Consider the following 19,575-nt stretch of genomic DNA (forward strand, 5'->3'; position numbering starts at 1 on the left):
CGATTACCGACAAAATCTTAATGCCAATGTGCTAATGCTACACATTTTACCCTATAAACCCGGGCACATACAATGATGAGCTCAGATCACTTTTTCTTCGCTCCTCCTCTACACCCATAATCAAATTCTACCGGGAAAACAGAATTCATAATTTCTGGTTGCCATGCCAACTATAAATGGACGACCAATCCATGTCAGTCAAATTTCGTTTTTTTCTATTACATGTGTCATTTCAGTTAACAACAAAGTGTGGGTAATTTACGGTGTAAAAAGGGATTTTGACTCGCCTGTTTTCATTATTGCCTTCATAACCTTTTGTGAATTTAACCTTTCAGATATTAAAGATATTTCCATTTCCCCCTCAAAAAAATACACAAATTCTGTTGTAATTTTTCCAGATCTATTCAACTTCATTTGTTCAATTTATAGATCTGTGTGAATGCCAAGCCATATGACATATGGCCTGATTGAGTTGAATACCCCACCACACACTCGCACACACACCCACACACGACAACCTGTGTACTCCTATTCTTTCTGAGTACCCACAAAGGACTCTAGGTAGGAGAGTTTCTTTTATAGTCCTACCAGGGGCGTACGCAGGATTTTTTCAAGGGGGGGGGGGGGTTTAAAATCTGGCCCAAAATATTTTGCTCCCTAAAATTTGAAAATCGCGCCGGCCGAAAAGTCGCTCAGTGGGGGGGGGGGGGGGGGGGGGGGGGGGGGGGGGGGGGGGGTAATAAGCGGACACTTTTTTTTTGTTTTGTCTCGAAATTTGAAAATTTGAAATTTTTTTTTCGTTGGGGGGGGGGGGGGGGGGGGGGGGTAAGGTCACTTTATGTTAGCCGTGGCCATATTTTTTTTTTTTTTTTATTTTTTAATTTAAAAAACAAAAAAAACAAAACAAAAAACAAAAACAAGGGGGGGGGGGGGGTTTAGTTTTTTAGGGGGGTTTACACACATAAAAATACCAAAGGGGGGGGGGGTTTGAACCCCCAAACCCCCCCCCCCCCACCTGCGTACGCCCCTGAGTCCTACTATGTATGATCCATCGTCTCCACGCTCACTCGGGGTATCTGGGGGGGGGGGGGGTAATAAGCGGACACTTTTTTTTTGTTTTGTCTCGAAATTTGAAAATTTGAAATTTTTTTCGTTGGGGGGGGGGGGGGGTAAGGTCACTTTATGTTAGCCGTGGGCATATTTTTTTTTTTTTTTTTAAATTAAAAAAACAAAAAAACAAAACAAAAAACAAAAACAAGGGGGGGGGGTTTTAGTTTTTTTAGGGGGGTTTACACACATAAAAATACCAAAGGGGGGGGGGGGTTTGAACCCCCCCCCCCACCTGCGTACGCCCCTGAGTCCTACTATGTATGATCCATCGTCTCCACGCTCACTCGGGGTATCGTTTTCTGCATGTAAAAAATCACACGCCAATGATGCAAATAATACAAGTTCACACAGATGTTTCTTTTCTTTTCTTCAAATGAGCTATCGCATGATTTTAGTTATTTATTTACTCCACGATTTTATCACTAGATTTTTCGTACTTTTATGATCTGTCTCGAATGAGGTACGAGCTCATTATCAACTTTGAATTATCCAAAGATTATCACAGACTATATAGCTAACTATAGATCTGTCATTCTGAAATCAAGCTAATTAACAGTCTTTTTTTAACCAATCAAAAACTAACAGTAGTTCGTCTATGGGTTGGCGCATGCAAAGACCCAGTATGTGTTTCATTATTTACTGAATTTAAGGGCAAAATATTGATATCAGTGAATTATTTTCATATTGTCACTCGTTATTTAATTGGTTCTTGTAAATTTGTTACATTAAATACCATCATTGTACAAATATCACCACGTAAATACCTGCTGAACTTAGAGAATAATGCAGGTATGAAATATATAACTTTACAATCTCTATAAAACTGTCTTCCATGAACATGCATTGGTTACAAGCTTTAGACTTTAGCTTGGTTACTGTCATACTCAAAACATGCTTATTCAAACTTTTGAATTCACAGCAGAAAACAGGTGGAATGGTAAATATCAAATTACAACGAAACATAATACATTCATCAGTATTATTTTATTTATTTGTTCATTTTTTATTTATCAAAATTGATAAGAAACTGCTTTCCAACGGAGCCCTCCGCATGGTACAAACAAAAAATATAAAACATAAAGACAAAATATGAATTAAAACATCAATACAATTCAATATATAAAAACATTTATACATTTGAATAAACTAAACACGGAGCTCACGAGGGATACACGGCGAGACCTCCCCTCTCCCAGTAGCCGGATTGTTATTTTTGTATATATTTTTAAAGCATGGTAGAGATCTATATGCAAAAATGCAAAATATAACTGTGTAAATTGTTTGTTTTGGGTCAAATGTTTGATTCTTCTAATACAAGCGATTGAACGTGAGATTTTACTAGAGATATACTGAATATGTGATGTCCAATTTAATTGGGAGTCGAGGATTATTCCATTATTAATATTGTCGACATGCTCTAAAGAAGCATTTTAAAATTGAAATGTCATTTTTCTATTTTGTAATTTATGTTTTATTACCAATTCTTATTACCAATAGTCATAATCTTTGTGGATGTAAATACATACGATTAAGTCTGAGCCATTCTGTAATTAAATCCAGATCGGACTGTAAATTTGCCTGAATATTAATCATATCATTATCGCAATTAAAAAGAGCAGTGTTCTTTTCAATTGCGATAATGATATGTAAGGGTAAATTATCTATATCATTGACATATAAAAATAAAAAAAATCAGGGGCCTAAGTATGGACCCCTGAGGGACTCCCGTCTTGACATATAAAAATGAACTTGTTGCTCCTAAAATTGAGACACATTGTTGCCTTTCGTTCAAATACATTTTAAAACATGGTAACTCAAAGTCTTTTATACCATAATAATACATTTTTATCGAGGATTGAATCAATTGGAATGACATCAAACGCTTTTTGTATAGGTCTAAAACAACCCCCAGTGAGTTTACCAGAGTTTATATTATCTTTATTTAAAAAAATGTCTATGTCTGTCAAACATGTTGATTTCGAATGAAGAGGTCTGAACCCAGACTGGCGATTACATAACAGATCATTGGTATTTAAATGAGCATAAAGCTGTTGATGTACTGCCTTTTCTAATATTTTAGAGACTGTTGGTAAAAGCGAAATAGGTCTAAAATGTTGTGAAAACCAAATGTATATCAGATGGGCCTTCCCACCAAGAACCCACAGGTATACGGAGCCCACGTGGCCCATATAAAAACCAGATGTATACCAGATGGGCCTTCCCATCCAGAACCCACAAGTACCAACACATATAGGGCCCATATGGGCTCCATGTGGGTTTTTAGTGGTGAAAATCGCACGTCGAACATTGTCTTCGCCCTGCTGAAAACCAGATGTTTACCAGATGGGCCTTCCCACCCAAAACCCACAAATATATCCCATCATTTGCATAATGAGTATGGGGTGCGTGCACATCTATGTTTTTTTAACAATTTATCTAAATTTACAGGATATTTCTTAATTACTGATGATTTAGTTATTTGCAATTCATTTCGAAAATACTACAAAATGTAAATTGCCAATTATTAGGAAATTTCACTACTTTGTTTAAATTAAATTTAATTAAACATGAATTAGAAAAAACACTAACTATAATCTAAAACAGATTCAATAAAATACAAGTATATGGAAATGTCTTATCACAGCAAATTAACCAAGTCTTCTTAACAACAATGCCTTTACATTGGAAATGTTAGACGATGTGTTGTTGCCATTGACCAAATTAATTAGTACAAGTGCTACATAACCTACTAATTATGTCTGCTAATTGGAGCTTTCAATCAGTGGTTGAAAGTTGTGCCAAATGGTACGACTGGTCCAGTTAAACCCAACTGGTAACCCTGGAAATTGAAATGGGATAAATGAATTCAACTGGGAAAAATAGGAACCCATTTAAACAATATGAAGCCCATTTAAAACCACATTGGCCCATATGGGACCAGATCAAACCCACTTGGCCCATATGGATCCCATATAAAAACCCGCTTATAGCCCATATGGGGCCCATATAGAACCCACTTGACCCATATATAGAATGTGGTAGGTCCCACATATGGCCCATCTGGTGCCCAATAGGTAACCCTTGTGTATATTGATGGGCCAATTGTGGGGTACATCTGGGTTTCACATGGGCCCATCTGGGCCAAGTGGGTACAATCTGGGCCGCCCATCTGGGGCCCTTCTATAACCCGGGTGCAGATTGCTGGGACCCATCTGGGCCAAATGGGCCAAGTGGGCAAGAGATGGGCTGGCCCATCTGGGCCAAGTGGGCCAGCCCAGTTGTAACCAGATAAAACCCAGATGGGCCCCACAACATTTTGCTATCTGGGGAGATCATCACCGCGGAACTGCTGGCAACTTTGACTACCATTTAAATAGGTGTTTTAAGACACCTAATAATTACTAATTTTTCACACCTAAATATCACTTATGCCCAGCTTAGATTAATAATCCGTTTGAGTCACGAGATCATCACCGCGGAACTGCTGGCAACTTTGACTACCATTTAAATAGGTGTTTTAAGACACCTAATAATTACTAATTTTTCACACCTAAATATCACGGATACACAGCTTAGATTAGTAATCAGTTTTAGCTACGTGATCATAACCAAGAAAGTTATGGTAACTTTGAAACCATTTAAAGAGGTGTGTAAGACACCTCATAATTACTAATTTAATATAACCAGAGATTCACGGACAGAACAATAAGACGATTAGCCGGTGTAAGTAACGTGATTATTACCATCAACCTTGGATAACATGTGAAACCAATCGATTAAGGTGCTTACAAGACCGAATAATTACTTATTTATCACCACCATCGGTTAACGGACAAAAAACTCGTTGCTTGGTCAAGTGGTTATTTGGTCATAAACACGTGATTTACAGAGGTAAGTGGAATCACGTTACTCCAGTCGCGTGATAAATTGGTGGTCTTTAGGTTATATGAAAACGTGAACAGGAGTACCTTTTTTTTTAATGAAAGCACGTGTCGATAACGTTTAAATTTAGTTCAAAGGGCACCATACTTTAAAATCACCTAAAATACACTCCCAAAAGAGGTTACTTTTTAGTGTTTTGTTTATTGGGTAGTACCCTGTGCTAGATTCTGTGCAAATTCATTAAAAGCTTTATTCAAGATTTCAGCAATAATATTTTTGGCTGTAATGAATTCATCATTTTGAATTATTTTCATTTCACCAATATCCTTTTTACTTGGCATTATGTTTTTTTAGTATGGCCCAGTTTTGACCAACATCGTTTCCGCTTTTTTTTCCAATTCCTTCTGATGATACAGTTTCTTTAGTTTTTGTTCAGTTATTTGCTTTGTTACGACAATGCTTTATTTTGTCCCAATATTGAGACTTAATTATTTGTTTTATAAGATTTTTAATGAAAATAAACCCGCTGTCTGGCTAACAGAATGTAGTCGTCATTAATCCACGGTATCCATGTTTGTTTCCGGCCGGCGAACCGTGACATACGGGGCGTGTTTATCACTTACTTCCTGAAACGCGGCTTTAAAGTTCTGCCAAGATTTTCCTTTATAGTCAACACCCTTGTCAGATTCAGATTCAGACCAGACTTTTTTATTTAAATATTTCTTCAAATTTTGTTCGTCAAAAATTATAAATGATCGGAACCTGCTTATTTGAGGTTTTAGTAATGAAATGTTTCCATTGATTACCAAGTAAACCAAAGAGTGATCACTGATTCCAATTGTTTGAACTCCTGACAGGTTATTGCATCAGAAACCAGTATTAAATCAATTAGTGTTTTACTATTGGGAGAAATACAGGCATAGTCAATGATTTCGAAGCATACTGAAATTAATACGCAATTCATTTACTCTATCCGATAAATGGTTGCTTGTCATCATATTACAATTAAAGTCACCCAAAATGTGACAGAAAATCAATTATCAATATTATGTTCAAGTATTTCAAAGAAAAGAGTTGCATCTACAGACACTGGATGGTTTTCTATATAATACTCCCACAAAATAGAAACTGCTTTGGTGCCTTTTTTTCTCTTTTTTTCTAACCACATCAGTTCAATCTGGTCACATTCCAAATCTTCTCTTCTTAAGTTAGATATATTTTCCTTTATGTAGCAACCCACTCCTCCTCCTCCTCCTCCTCCTCCTCCTCCAACTGACCCTCTATGTTTACCCACATATTTATATCCGGGCACGCAACTGATTTCATTCATACATATATCATCGTTTAACCATGTTTCGGACAAACTGAACAAATCATATTTATTACTTTAAAAAAAATACTGAGCATCGATCACCTTATTTCTTAAGCTTCTGATATTAACATGGCCATTTTTCATTCCTTTCCTATATGGAAATTAACAATTCCTTGTTTCTCCTGTATCTATATTTTGATCATCTTTATCACAATAATTGTTTCCTGCCGATGTAGATGACTCATCATTTTCATTATTAGCATTATCCCAAAATGGTATTACCTGTAATAACAAATTACGGCATTGCCAATCTACAAAATCCTTGAGTGGATCGTTATATTTACATAATGGGATTCTTTCACTTTTAATGTGAACCCATTCCTCATACTTTGTACATTTTGTTCGTTTCACTTGCTTACTAACACTAACAAACACATGGATACTAATTTTTAATCCCCATATCAAAACATGAAAATCAACATTAATTTACGGAAAGAAAAATAATAACAATAAGATCTAAAAGTATTTACGAAAATTCCACGTAAAAAATGCTAAAAAAAGCTAATTGGAGAATATTTATAGTGTATTAAGATTACAGCTGATAAAATCGAATTTAATACGATTCATCAAAGAAAGCTTTGTGTTTCAAAATCAATACAAGAATAACAGTGTAGAAGCTGAAAAAGACGGCACAAAAGTTCCGTAAATTATTGGTCAGCTACTTCATACTATACGTTTGTAGTCAGTGTCCCCCCCTAAAAACAAAAACAAAAAAACAACAACAACAACTTGGGACGGAGAGTACATGCATGTGCATATTTTACTACACCCTGTATGCTGTTATGTGAGATTCCTGTCTCTTTGATATTCACCTGAAAATCACAAAAATTCGGATACAGTATCACATTCATGAGAGCGAGAATACCGACACAGCAACATAATCTATGCGTATCTTTCTTGCTCCCTCGACGAGACGATTCCACCAAACAAACCCCCTCTCTCTTTTCTCTTTCATCTCCCCGTTTCTTTTGTTTCATTTCCTATTTTTCCTTCCTTTTCTCCTTTTCTTTCTTTTCTTTCTTTTCGTTTCTTTTCCCTTTTTTCCTTTCTCCTTTTTTGTCTTTTTTTGTCTTTCTTTTTTGTCTTCACTTTCCTTTCTTTTCCTTTCTTTTTCTTTCCTTTCCTTTTTTCCTTTTTCTTTTCTTTCCCTTTCCCTCTCATTGAACATGTAAAAATAGAAAAGAAAAAAAACTCATGCAGGCGCCTGAGTGTAACAATTTCCACAGGAAGGCGGTCGGCCAACAACAATTATTTTCTCTGCTACATCTATGGACAGATATGCGATTACGCGGTTCCCCGACATGTGCTCAATCTACAATTGCTTATTAGGGGATCATTTCGTCAAAGATGTTGGGTTATATATGATTTATAAAAAAAACATATTTATCCATTCAGGCTTATATTATCATAAATTATTAAACAAGTGTGTCCCATTCTATTTACTCGTTGGGGATCCAGTCATTGGTCCGGAGATTAATGGTAAGATTTTTTGTCAATTTATCGAAGAAATACTCATGTCCTCTCACGTCCTCAGTCCAATGAATATAGGGTCTGCCATCACTGAGGTACAACCTTGCCAAGAATGGCATTTCATCATCTGGGATGTCTTCGAGGAAAACCACGACAACGAATTCAGTCAGAGTGTCACTCACGTGGTCCATGGCCGTTCGGAACTTGAGTATAAACCAGTGGTCGTGCACAGCAGCTCTGCTGAGCACTACGATGGTTTTGTAACTATGACTCACCACGTAGTCAACAGACTCTAAGTAATGCATTCCCAGTACTAGCTCCTCATCTCCAAAGACATTCCTCTGAAACTGTGGAAGCCGTTCTGCGAGAGCTGGTCGGAGATGTTCGCGAATCCAATTTTCGTCATCATCGTAAAATATGACATTCAAGTCAAACTCATAATCATTGTGATCCCTAGCGTCTCGCATCTCCTCGTAGCCAAGAGCTGCCAGTTTGAGGAGAAACAGTCTATACCTCAGCTGCCATCGGTTGTGGTATACGAGTGCGACGATGAAAATCAGACAAATGGTGGCGATGATAGGCAAACAGACGAGGGCGATGTTGATGCTACAGAACTCTCTAGGATCAAAATCAATTAGATGCTCGCCCGAAGAGGCTTTAAAGAAACCGATGAACAGATGGTATTGTCGTCGTCGTCAATGAGGCTTAGTGGTCCGCTTAGCCAATCAAGAAACCAGCTTAGATCACAGTTGCAATTGATAGGGTTCATTGAAAGATCGATGAATAACAGAGAAGAATAGAGCGGCTTAAAAGTATTTTGCTCGAGACGTGTTAATTTGTTGTTTGATAGCAGAAGAGTTTTTAACTTTCGATTATCCAAAACGATCGCTCCATCAAGGTCCGCCAATAAGTTATCAACGAGATCAATGATTGTTACTTGATCCAATGGCTTAAACAAATCGACAGGAAGGTGCTCAAGTTGGTTATTTTTTAGTATTAGAACCCGAAGTGATTTCAACCCCGTGAAGGCTTGTGGATGAAGTATGGAAAGGTTGCAGTCTTCTAGAGAAAGATTTTGTAAAGCGGAAAGCTGTTGCAGGACCCCGGGAGGCAGATCCAATGTATTCCATGAAACGCTGTCTATAGGATTTTTGCTCAGATCCAAAGCTGTAAGATTGAACAATCCGTCGAAAAGAGAGACATTCACGTATGGGTCCCACAGGTTACTAATCAAAAGCCCCGAGTTTATCATCTCTAAATGTTCCAGGAGACGGACATTTTTGAAGGACTTCGTTGGTTCTAGTACCCACGTGAGTTTTTCCATATTATTAAGGAAAAGTGATGTTACGCTTGGAACCACCAACTGCAATGATAACATGATACTGCAATGTGACAAATCAATGTTTTGAATGTTTTTAAGTTCGAAAAAAGATGTCGCGTCCAACATCATGAGCAATTTGTTTGACCGCAAATCTAAAAGCGTTAGATTATGCAAACCCCGAAATGTAGATTCTTCAATTGTAGTCAAAGAATTTCCGGATAAGTGTAACTCAGTTAAGTCTATTGTCCATGGAATATTGTACTTGTTTATCTCTTTAATATGATTATCGTTTAAGTCTAATATTCTTAGATTGTGCATGCCCTCAAAGAAATTTGGCTCGATTATAATTATACCGTTCTCCTGAAGATGAAATTGCCGCAGCCTTGTGAGATTCGAGAAGACGAAAGGATAAGGGGCTTGTAGTTTATTCATGTTGAGATCGAGTATTCTAAGAGAACAGTCGCGGAGTGGATCAAATAGATCTTCAGGAACGACGCTCAAATCAGCGCCATTGTTGAGTGTAAAATTCTCTATCACTGAACGGGAGATACCGATGAATATATCTCTCAGTTCCTCGATTGTCAAAGCGTTCCGACCTAGTTTCAATGATCTGACATGGAGCGATGCAATTACGTTTTGATCTACTGATCTGATGGGGTTATCAGTTAGATCCAGAGTTTCAGAGTTGCACACGAAGTTAAAAGCATCTTCTGTGATGCTTTCTATCTTGTTATAAGACAAGTCGACATGCCTTGCTGTGCCACATGAGCTTATGTTTATGACGGTGAGAAAATTGTGACTAAGGTCCACAGTATTCAAATTTCGACTCCATTTTAGAATGTCATTAGGGATCGATCTCAAGTGTGATCCCAACAAATCTAAGTGCGACAGATTTTTTGCCCGTTTGAAGAGGCCTGATCCTGAAAGTAAAATGTGCGAATTGAATGCCATGCGCAAGTGGGTTAAATGTTTGAGAGGATGTAAAGCTGTGGGTTCTATCACCCTTATTTTGTTGTAGGCCAGGTCAAGATCGGTGACAAGAGGATATCTTCTAAATGAGGAGTTCAGGAGAGATGTGATGTTGTTACCATCAAGGTTCAAACCATCAATGTCCCGTGGAAGATGTTGGGGCACAGAATTGAACCCTTGGTCGGCACAGAAAGCTTTCTTTAGTTCCAAGTCCTCATCACATCCCTGAAGAGAAGTATCCAGATGTAAGCTCCTGGAGGGAACCAATGTCGCAACCCCATGCAATGTTTGGATTAAACTGATCACTAACTGGAGAATAGGCAGTGAGTGTTTAAAAGCCATGATGACCGATTACTATCTGCAAAAAAGGAGAACCATACAAATAAAAATAAAAACTCACAAAATATAAGCTGTGGATTAAAGTACTATGCACGTTCGCTGTTACAGCTCTAACTTTGATATAGAAAAGCAGTCTCAAGATTGAGTATCCTTTTTTATTTCTGAAAACAAATGTCTTTTTAAAACAAAATAATAAGCTTAGTATAAAATTGCTCACGTGCAATTCATAAGACATGCCAAAATGTACCAACTTTTTATATCACAAGAGAACACATCAAAGCACACTTGTTTTAACAAATATAAATGTAGGATGAAACGCATCTTTTACCTTCGTTTTTCACTAGCCTCTGGAAATTGGGAAACCAAAGAAGACGATTCGTACAATTTGATTAAGAGAGGAAGGAGATTCCAGCCACGTTCGTTTACTCTGAACAGTCACAGTTGAATGAAAGGCCTCAATTTATTGACACTCTGCGTGGGCAATGTGCAAGTGAAACTGTACTTCAAAGAAAATAAAAAGATTGGTCGATACATTTGGAAGTGGGAGGTTCGAAGGACGGCTTGACTTAAATTACTTTTCATTGTTTTTTTGTGTTAGTTGTCATTCAGATAATAATACATTTCTAATGTGACGCGTTTATTTAATAGTACTTTCAGTTTATAATTGTAGCACATGAAAGCTTAATGATTCTTGTTTAATTGTAGAACCTTGTCGCTGAATTATATGAAACTAAAACGATTTATCTATGGTTTATACTGTATTAAGAAATAATCGGTGTTTCGATTTTGTTTTAATTATATCATATGTTTTCCCGCCCAACTTCGTAAACTAAAGCTATGGTCACATCTCAGAGCGGCGACCGACCGATTTGTAGCCTGCTCGGTCGCCGCTGGAATTAACTTGTACGCCTCCCCTTCGAATAACAAGTTACAGTTATGGTCTATGGTGCAATTAAAACGAATTCTCCTCCCTATTTATCAAATATACACGATAAATTACATGATGACAAGCTATATCTTTGAATTGAAAATAACGAATTAATGCTCAGAGTAATTAATTGAGCATTTACTAGAAAAAATGCGGACATAACAAGAAGTGGTTTAATTTAGACATGCTTCTACTCTTTTCACTATTTGTTGGTCTTAGATGTTCTGAAAATGGCCCTTATTGGAAACCTTTAATGTCATCAAATGAACAATTCCATTTCGTGAGAAAAGAGCAATCGTACACAAAATCAACAACAACTGAAACAACAACAACAGTAGCAGCAGCAGTAGCAACAACAACAATAACAACAGACTGTACAACAAAACAAACGCGATGAAATTAAATGTAAATAAAGAAAGAAAGAAACTGATGAAAAAGTACTTCACCTACCTGTGTAGGAGTCAGCTCGTTGCCCATGTTTGTCATGACGTCATCAGACCAGGCAATCTCGATGACCTGCTCGGGTACGACGTCAATGACATCGGGAACAACCTCGTGTTTCTCCATGAGTATTAAACTGAACAAAAAAAATTAGGATATCTTTTGGAAAATGGCTTTAATTTTACTAGTAAAATAACTGTTTTACTGAGCACAATGGATAGTATGTGAGTCGGTGGTGATCTACCGAGCGTTCAATATGACAGAACGAGCAGGCATAAGAATTCTCTCAATTGGTGATAAACGAATGGGCACGTTTTTGTTGCAGGCCTAAATTATAACATTAAAGAGACTCTTTCATAATGTATAGGCAAATGAGACTTTTTACATATATGTATAAGCAAATAAGACTCTTTCATATTTCTTTATGTAGAGGAAACGAGACTTATTTATCATGCTGAGAAGACATGGTAGACAAAATATGTTGGTACCAAGATATTATGATGCGCAGGAATTATTGTAGGTGTAATTGTTAAAAAAACCCGGGATGTTTATCCCCGGAGAGGATGTTGCACCAGGCGGGAATCCACGGGGCAATTCTACCGGCCCGGCTCCCCTAGCTAGCCCCCTAAAACTGTAAAAACATAGGATAGTAACGTAAATCCTCCCTCCCCCCCCCCCCCCCCCCCCCACCAAAAAAAGAAAATACTGGTCCTCCTCTCCAGCACTCCCCCCCCCCCCCCCTGCTTATTCACCGGCCGGATGAGTCGGCGCAAAATATATCTTTACCAACTGGACAACAAAAAAGTGCCGTTACCCCCCCCCCCCACTTATGATGAGATGTATACAGACTAATTGATGTTTTCTGTGCATGCGTGCACTAAAAACAGTACAGCGTTGTCATGCCAACTTAAATAAATTTTAGATATTCAAGTGGAAAGTAGAAATAAAGAAATGTTTAATATTCAAAAGCAAATTAATTAGCAAAGGCTGAACAGGAAGAAGTATTCTAGTATCATAACAAGTACTGACAATTTTAGATATAATTATCTTGCATATCAATTAAAATAGAATTGAATGGTATTAGTTTTTTATGATAACGGGTAAACTGGGATGCGGGAGAAGTGGGATATCTCAACTAACTAAAAAAGTAATTATCATTGTTATGAATTTGTTTAGACTCTACAGCAGGACTTAACTAACAAAGTTCAAAATGACATCTCAAGACATTCCACGATTTAACTGTCTTGTATAGGTTTGATAATCACTTCTTTTAAGCGCTTTTAATTACCTATGATATGTTTTTTATGATTTAGCATGTCGATTAATGCAGTTTTAAGGGGCTAGGGATCTATTAAATACGGATCTCTGTGAGTTTACTGTTGATATCTTCATAGGGAATAATGGTTTTGGGTCGGGATTGTTCACACTTGGAATATAATTAGCTTCAAAACTGTTATCTAATTCACAGTACTAAGTATACAATCATATCCGATTGTTATATTTAAAAAATAACTTTACATTTCCTTTGGATCAGAATATTCGAAGTTTTATTTCTCTGATCAGGGAGGTGTTTTAAACACCTTCTCATATCGTCTGATTAGAGCTATAGGGCATATCCCTGCTCTGATATAGTATTTTTGTATATAATTATCCAAATAAGTTTGTTGAACATGATATATAGCCTTGACTAACTTAGAGGCTGTTCACACCGGCAGAAATAGCGCGCGCTAGATCGCGCTATCTCTGCGGTTTGGAAGGTACAACGTCGTTTCAGCCACCCAACAGCGAGCCACGGCGAGCCAAAACGGCGTGCCAATGGAGCACCTCTTGGGGGTGGTCCACGAGAGATAGCACGGTCTAGCGCGCGCTAGAAAAAACGGGGTGCTACGATAGACCGCGCTATCTCATTGCGGTGTGAACAGCCTCTTAGATTGTTAATATATAGATGTTATACAGTAGGATTACGGTTGCACCATGTGTGAGAGAGGGGATGATTGGGGAGTCCTGAAAAGGACTCTCGGTAATCTTTCTTTCTTCGGTGTGTGTGTAGTCCTGACTGTTGGTAGTCTTGAAAAAGACTGTTGGTAATCTTTCTTGAGCTCATAGTTCTAAGGAGAACTATAGTGCCGGTTAGAGAGGATGGGTAGTAGGAGTGGCTCGACGTTTCGAACAGGTTGACTATCCGTCGTCAGGACTCCCCAACCCTCCCCCCTCTTTCGGCTCATATGGTGCAACCGTAAGCCTACTGTATATCTAAGCCGATACTTATAAGCATCATAATATAGATGTTGTGTTTATTATGGAAATAGTTGTTTCATATATTTCACATTAGATGACGGCAACGAAGCTTTATATATAGTCATGTTTAGTGATACATAATTATGGCACTGTTTTTTTAAAACTATGACCAAATAGCTAAATGGCCCTTTGAGAGCCTGAAACTTTACAAAGATAACGAAGTAGAAATCAGTTACAACTTTTTCTTGTAGCATGGACCTAGATTGACCTCCCATAGCTTAATGAAAAATTTTCAACGTTGCTTTATGTGCATGAGGTATCCCTGAACAGCAAATTGTTTACGGAATTTTGTAACAAAATTGACATACCTTTTTGGTTGGTGACTACAAGTCTACAATTGCTATTAGCTTCATATTTCGCTCTGTTAGATCACATAAGCATTTATAACTACACTTTCTTGAAATGAACAGTATACCTTACATAAATTGGGTAGTCGATGAAGACAAACTAGGTATATGTACTAAACTAATCAAAACTGCACAATTTTTTCCATAAACGTATTTTTCTGCAAACAATTAATGTAACTTAGGTCAATAATACCTAAAGAAAGCAACTAACTTGAATAAAGTTATGATGTTAACAGTGTGTAACGTCCAAAACACCAGTGGTGTGACATATGAAAATTATTAGGCAATGCACTGGTTCCCAATTGTGGGGTATGTATTTATCTTATATCATCGGTTCTTATATTAAAATAAGTTTGACCCAAGAAAAAAGCACTTTACCTATTGAAATAAAAACTTGTTATTGTCAAACCCTAATTTAGAGCTATTTTTCACTTTCAAGGGATACAAAATCTGTATTTTCAAGATAGAAACTCAAAAATTTGCAGGAATAATCTCTGAAACATATTCTTAAAGACAAACTTATTTGTCGGTGTAGTTTAGCAAATGAGTTTTATATCACAGTTATTAGATATGCTATAGTTCAAAATAAAATTGTAAGAACTCAAAGTATTCATATCTGGTGAATAAATATGAAGATAGATTAAGCTCCGAAATTTGCATTTCTCAAAAATATGAATAGCCCTGATCCTAAAAATACACGTTAACAGTAAGTAAATTATAATTTCATTTTGACCCCTTTGTGGACACATTTGGTATATGTAAAAAAAAACAGTGCCATATACTATCTTGAATTTGTGCAATTGTTTTATTATTCCATTTTGAAGATCTAATTTATTTCTCCAGGATTTATTTTGGTTTTGATTTGATTTGAATAACCTCATGTTCATTTCACGTTCCATTTCATTTCAAATTCTAACAAAAATAAATTGTATAGATATTTATTTTTAACCATGAAACAACTTGTCTGCTACCTATAAAGGCATAAGTGAACTTTCTTACCAGTTTTACAATTTGTTTTGATACAGACGTAAGCTCCAACAAAGATCACTGCCATTTGGAATTCGTGTGTATGTTTGTTTGTTTGTTTTATTTTCCGTATAAAAAAGACAACAAAACTGAATTTAGACAAGAACACGATACAACGAATCATATTCTTTCTCTAATAATGTAATGAAACGTGAAACCTTCCGCGCTTTGCGCGGGATGGCCGAAAATGAATTCAGACGAGGATTGAGAGTAATGATTTATTGAAACGTCAAAGTTTCCACGCTTTGCGCGAGATGGGCGAAAATGAATTCAGACAAGGATTAAGAGTAATAATTTAATGAATCGTCAAAGCTTCCTCGCTTCGCACGGGATGGGCGAAAATGAATTCAGACAAGGATTAAGAGTAATGATTTATTGAAACGTCAAAGCTTCCGCGCTTCGCGCGAGATGGGCGAAAATGAATTCAAACAAGGATTAAGAGTAATAATTTAATGAATCGTCAAAGCTTCCTCGCTTCGCGCGGGATGGGCGAAAATGAATTCAGACAAGGATTAAGAGTAATAATTTATTGAAACGTCAGAAGCGCAGCAAGGGGGGGGGGGGAGAACTGGATCCAAACAAGAATTAAGAGTCGAGAATGATCGTTTTATTTCTCTAATATTTTAATGAAGTGTCAAATTTTCCGCGCTTTGCGCGGGAGGGGGGAGACTGAAAAATAACTTAGTTCCTGGCCCCGGGATTATAGGGTTAAGTTTGTAGACATTTGGACATTGGCATTAATATATTTGTTCGTAATTGGTTGCTCGTTTTGTCGATAATCGGTGGCCTCTAAACCCTCCCCACTTCCCCACTGACAAAGATCTTGCGACGCCCCTGATAACGACACAGTTTATACACTCGAGAAAATACTACTGATGAAGTACCGGACCACCGTCTTTGTGCATTGTGCAGCATCAAAGCATATACAACGTCTCAAGACGTGACAGATCACTTTTCTCTAACTTTTAACCAATCAGAAGGCCTCGTTTTTTTTCCAGGAAGTGCCGGTGGACATTAATGCGCCAAATGTGGTTCTCAAATTGCAAAAGATCCCTACTCTTAGAAGGGGTAGGAGAAAGCAATTATTTTTACATCATATTACTCCAGGAAGTGCCTGAAAATGCGACTAATTTGGTCAAAAAATTGCAAATGCTTCTTACTCTGGGAGGGGGCCAGCACCCACTCCCAGACCCATGCACCCACGCTTGGTCGCTCCGCTCCCTCGCCGCTAAAGCCTCGTTCTGTCGCTTCATCGTATTACATATATGTAACCCCATGCCATTTTGTGCCCCCCCCCCGGTCAGAAATTCCTGGATCCGCCACCGATGCCTATACCCCTTGAGCTTCGGGGGCTCCACCCCTTGACTCTTGTTAGAGTGGGGTGCTGCGGATTTTTTTTGTCAGCTCCCCCAAACGTTTTTGCTCATTACGCCACTGGAACAGTGTGTGGTGGAAATGTGGTCGGGTGGTGTGTGTGTGTGTCGCATAGTGGGGAGGGGGGCGGGTAGTAATGTGTTTGGTTGGATGGGGTTATTAGTTTTATGTTACGACTGATTTATGTAATGGAAATGTTTTGAATTCATGTCAAGGAAAAACAACTGTATTTTATTTCTAAAATTAATTTGTATTGTTTGGAATCAATAAAAAAAAACTATTGAAAACAAAAAAAAAGTTTGTGTGATTTCAGTTTTTTTTAATTTTTTTATTCGGGGGGGGGGGGGCGGTGGGGAGGGATGGGAGAATAGACACACATTTTCTCTCAAATACTATTCTTTGATCATATGTATAAAAAATATATGAAAACATTTGCTCAATAGTTTATGAAAATGTGCTTTTGTTTTCCTTTTATTATTGCAATTTATGTTTAAGCCGAGATATCTTTTATATTCCGAATTCACAAACAAATCTACAAATAATAACTTACCTTATCCTTTTCTTGAGTAAAGACTGGTTAAACATCACAGAAAATCTGAGACACTGTCTGTAAATCTTCGCTGGAAAGTTGCCTGAATGTTTCGATAATTCGGGAATCGCAGACAAAAAGCACTGTATGGTATCCGCCCTCGCACAAAGAAACTTTTTACTCTTAATAAACCTATGGGGATCTCAGCAATTTTTTTTGTATGCAGCCCGATACGTGGGGCAACGGGCATCTGTTAAAAAAACTATTGACTAGTTGGCGGGCATGCGGGTATCTTTAAAAAAACTGTTGACACGTAGGCGGGCATGTCTCAAATCACGACTCCAATTTCGACCAATCAGATGACTAGATTTATTCAACATACTAAAGAGAGGTATATAAACTAGTCTACGCTATATACTTTTCGTACTCTAAATGCGGGTATAGCCTGAACGAGCGAGCAGTCATCTGGTTATTGAAAAGCTCTCTCTTGTTTTATAATAAATTGTTTTATAAGAGTATGATCATTGTCTACAAAGCGAGATAATTTGGGGAGATACGAGAATGGACTACTTTTTTAATTGATATGATTTCCTGTTAATTATTCCATTGTTGCATCAATCATTTGCCAAAAAGCCTGAACTTTCTCGTTTGTGTGTTCTTTAAAAAAGAACCGTTAGAATATCTCATCCGTTGTTAGGGTGATTAAATTACTAGTAAACAAGTGTTTAAATGTTTTAACTGAAGTGCACAATATGACTTTTGGTTTCGTTAGAAAACATTCATAGTTTTTCCCGAACCTGTATTTTAGTTTTGATTCTTAATTTAGAATTTGATAATCACACTTTTGTAAGGAAAACAAATCTGAGCGCCTTTTCCCAGCTCAAAATGAGGCTAACCGTCTGCAACAAAGGATACAAGTTTGTTTATGCTTCTATGAGCTTGTGTTAGCATAATCATCCGACAAAGGTGTACCTTTTCTTTTTTCAGAGGCGATATATTGACGTCATGGCAAACGGCTCGATCCTGTACCCATTGCTCGTTGCTTGGCTCCTCGTCAGCTTGTCCTTTCAATCTTTACATCGACACGATGAAGATTCGGCGATGCCATCCTTAACTCTGGGCATGGACAAATCTTACCATGGATGTGATCAGAACATTGAACTGAAAAAGGCTTATTGCCGCAATAAAGACCTGGACACGGTTCCCCAGAACCTTTCTGAGAATACCGAGGTGCTTGACTTGTCTTGGAACAATATAAACGAGCTCTTGAACTCCTCGTTTGAAGTATATCCTCTAATTTACTCCTTGGACATTTCTTCTAGCGATGTAAGAGCGATAGAATCCGCCGCATGTTACCCCCTCAAGGGCTTAATGTACCTGTCTCTATCATTTAACCCGCGTCTTGTGCTTCCAGAGACAGGCGTCTTCTCGATGTCCTCACAGCTTACCATTATCTATTTAAGGTCATCAAACTTGAAGTCGCTCCCCAATGACACTCTCAAATGGAGTCCACATCTAGATACTGCATATCTGTCTTTCAATCAGCTTTCCTTCCTCAATGTAAGTTCCTGTGGCATGGCCGACACTGTAAACATGACTGTAAATCGACTAAAACACCTTACGGCGAGAGATTTCACCTTTGTGTGCCACACTGATACTCTAGACCTTAGAGAAAACCCTATCCAATCAGTAGACCCTGTCTTTGATGCTAGGTGGCTCCCTTTGAGTTACGAGGTGTTAGCGAACATCATCCTCGGAATCTCAAAATCAGACATCGAACAGCTTACAATTCATGAAGGCTCTGTTGGTATGTTTCCTGAAGGTTTCTTTGATCCTCTGCGCAATTCTTCTCTCTCTGTTCTGGCCTTCAACAGAAACCAGCTGAATAGCCTCCATCCTCTAGTCTTCTCAAATTTGACAAAACTCAAACAATTCAGCTTTATTAATAACAAATTCCCCATAGACGAAATTCAACCAGACTTTTTCGACGGCATGAATGCATTAAAGATACTGATAATCAACAACAACGACGTGAGTCAAATAAATCCTCAATATCAGACTTGGACACTAGTGGACTTATCGGAGTTTTATTTATCCGGTAATCTGTTTAGAGAAATATCTGCATCTGTATATCGCGGTTTAGGACATTTAACTTCCTTAGACATAAGT

General features: G+C 37.7%; 1 protein-coding gene across 1 annotated transcript; it reads right to left on the reverse strand.

Moving 5' to 3' along the window:
* Positions 1-7,484: 7,484 nt before the first annotated feature.
* On the reverse strand, positions 7,485-12,225 carry LOC105447490 (toll-like receptor 3). The gene is given in 3 exon segments (XM_030995294.1): positions 7,485-8,480; positions 8,483-10,482; positions 11,838-12,225. Coding segments are annotated over 2 exon segments (2,661 nt in total). The 5' UTR covers positions 10,467-10,482; positions 11,838-12,225; the 3' UTR covers positions 7,485-7,803.
* Between the last annotated feature and the right edge of the window lie 7,350 nt (positions 12,226-19,575).

The sequence above is a fragment of the Strongylocentrotus purpuratus genome, unplaced genomic scaffold, assembly GCF_000002235.5.
Source record: "Strongylocentrotus purpuratus isolate Spur 01 unplaced genomic scaffold, Spur_5.0 spur5_scaffold_21, whole genome shotgun sequence".
Lineage (NCBI taxonomy): Eukaryota > Metazoa > Echinodermata > Echinoidea > Camarodonta > Strongylocentrotidae > Strongylocentrotus > Strongylocentrotus purpuratus.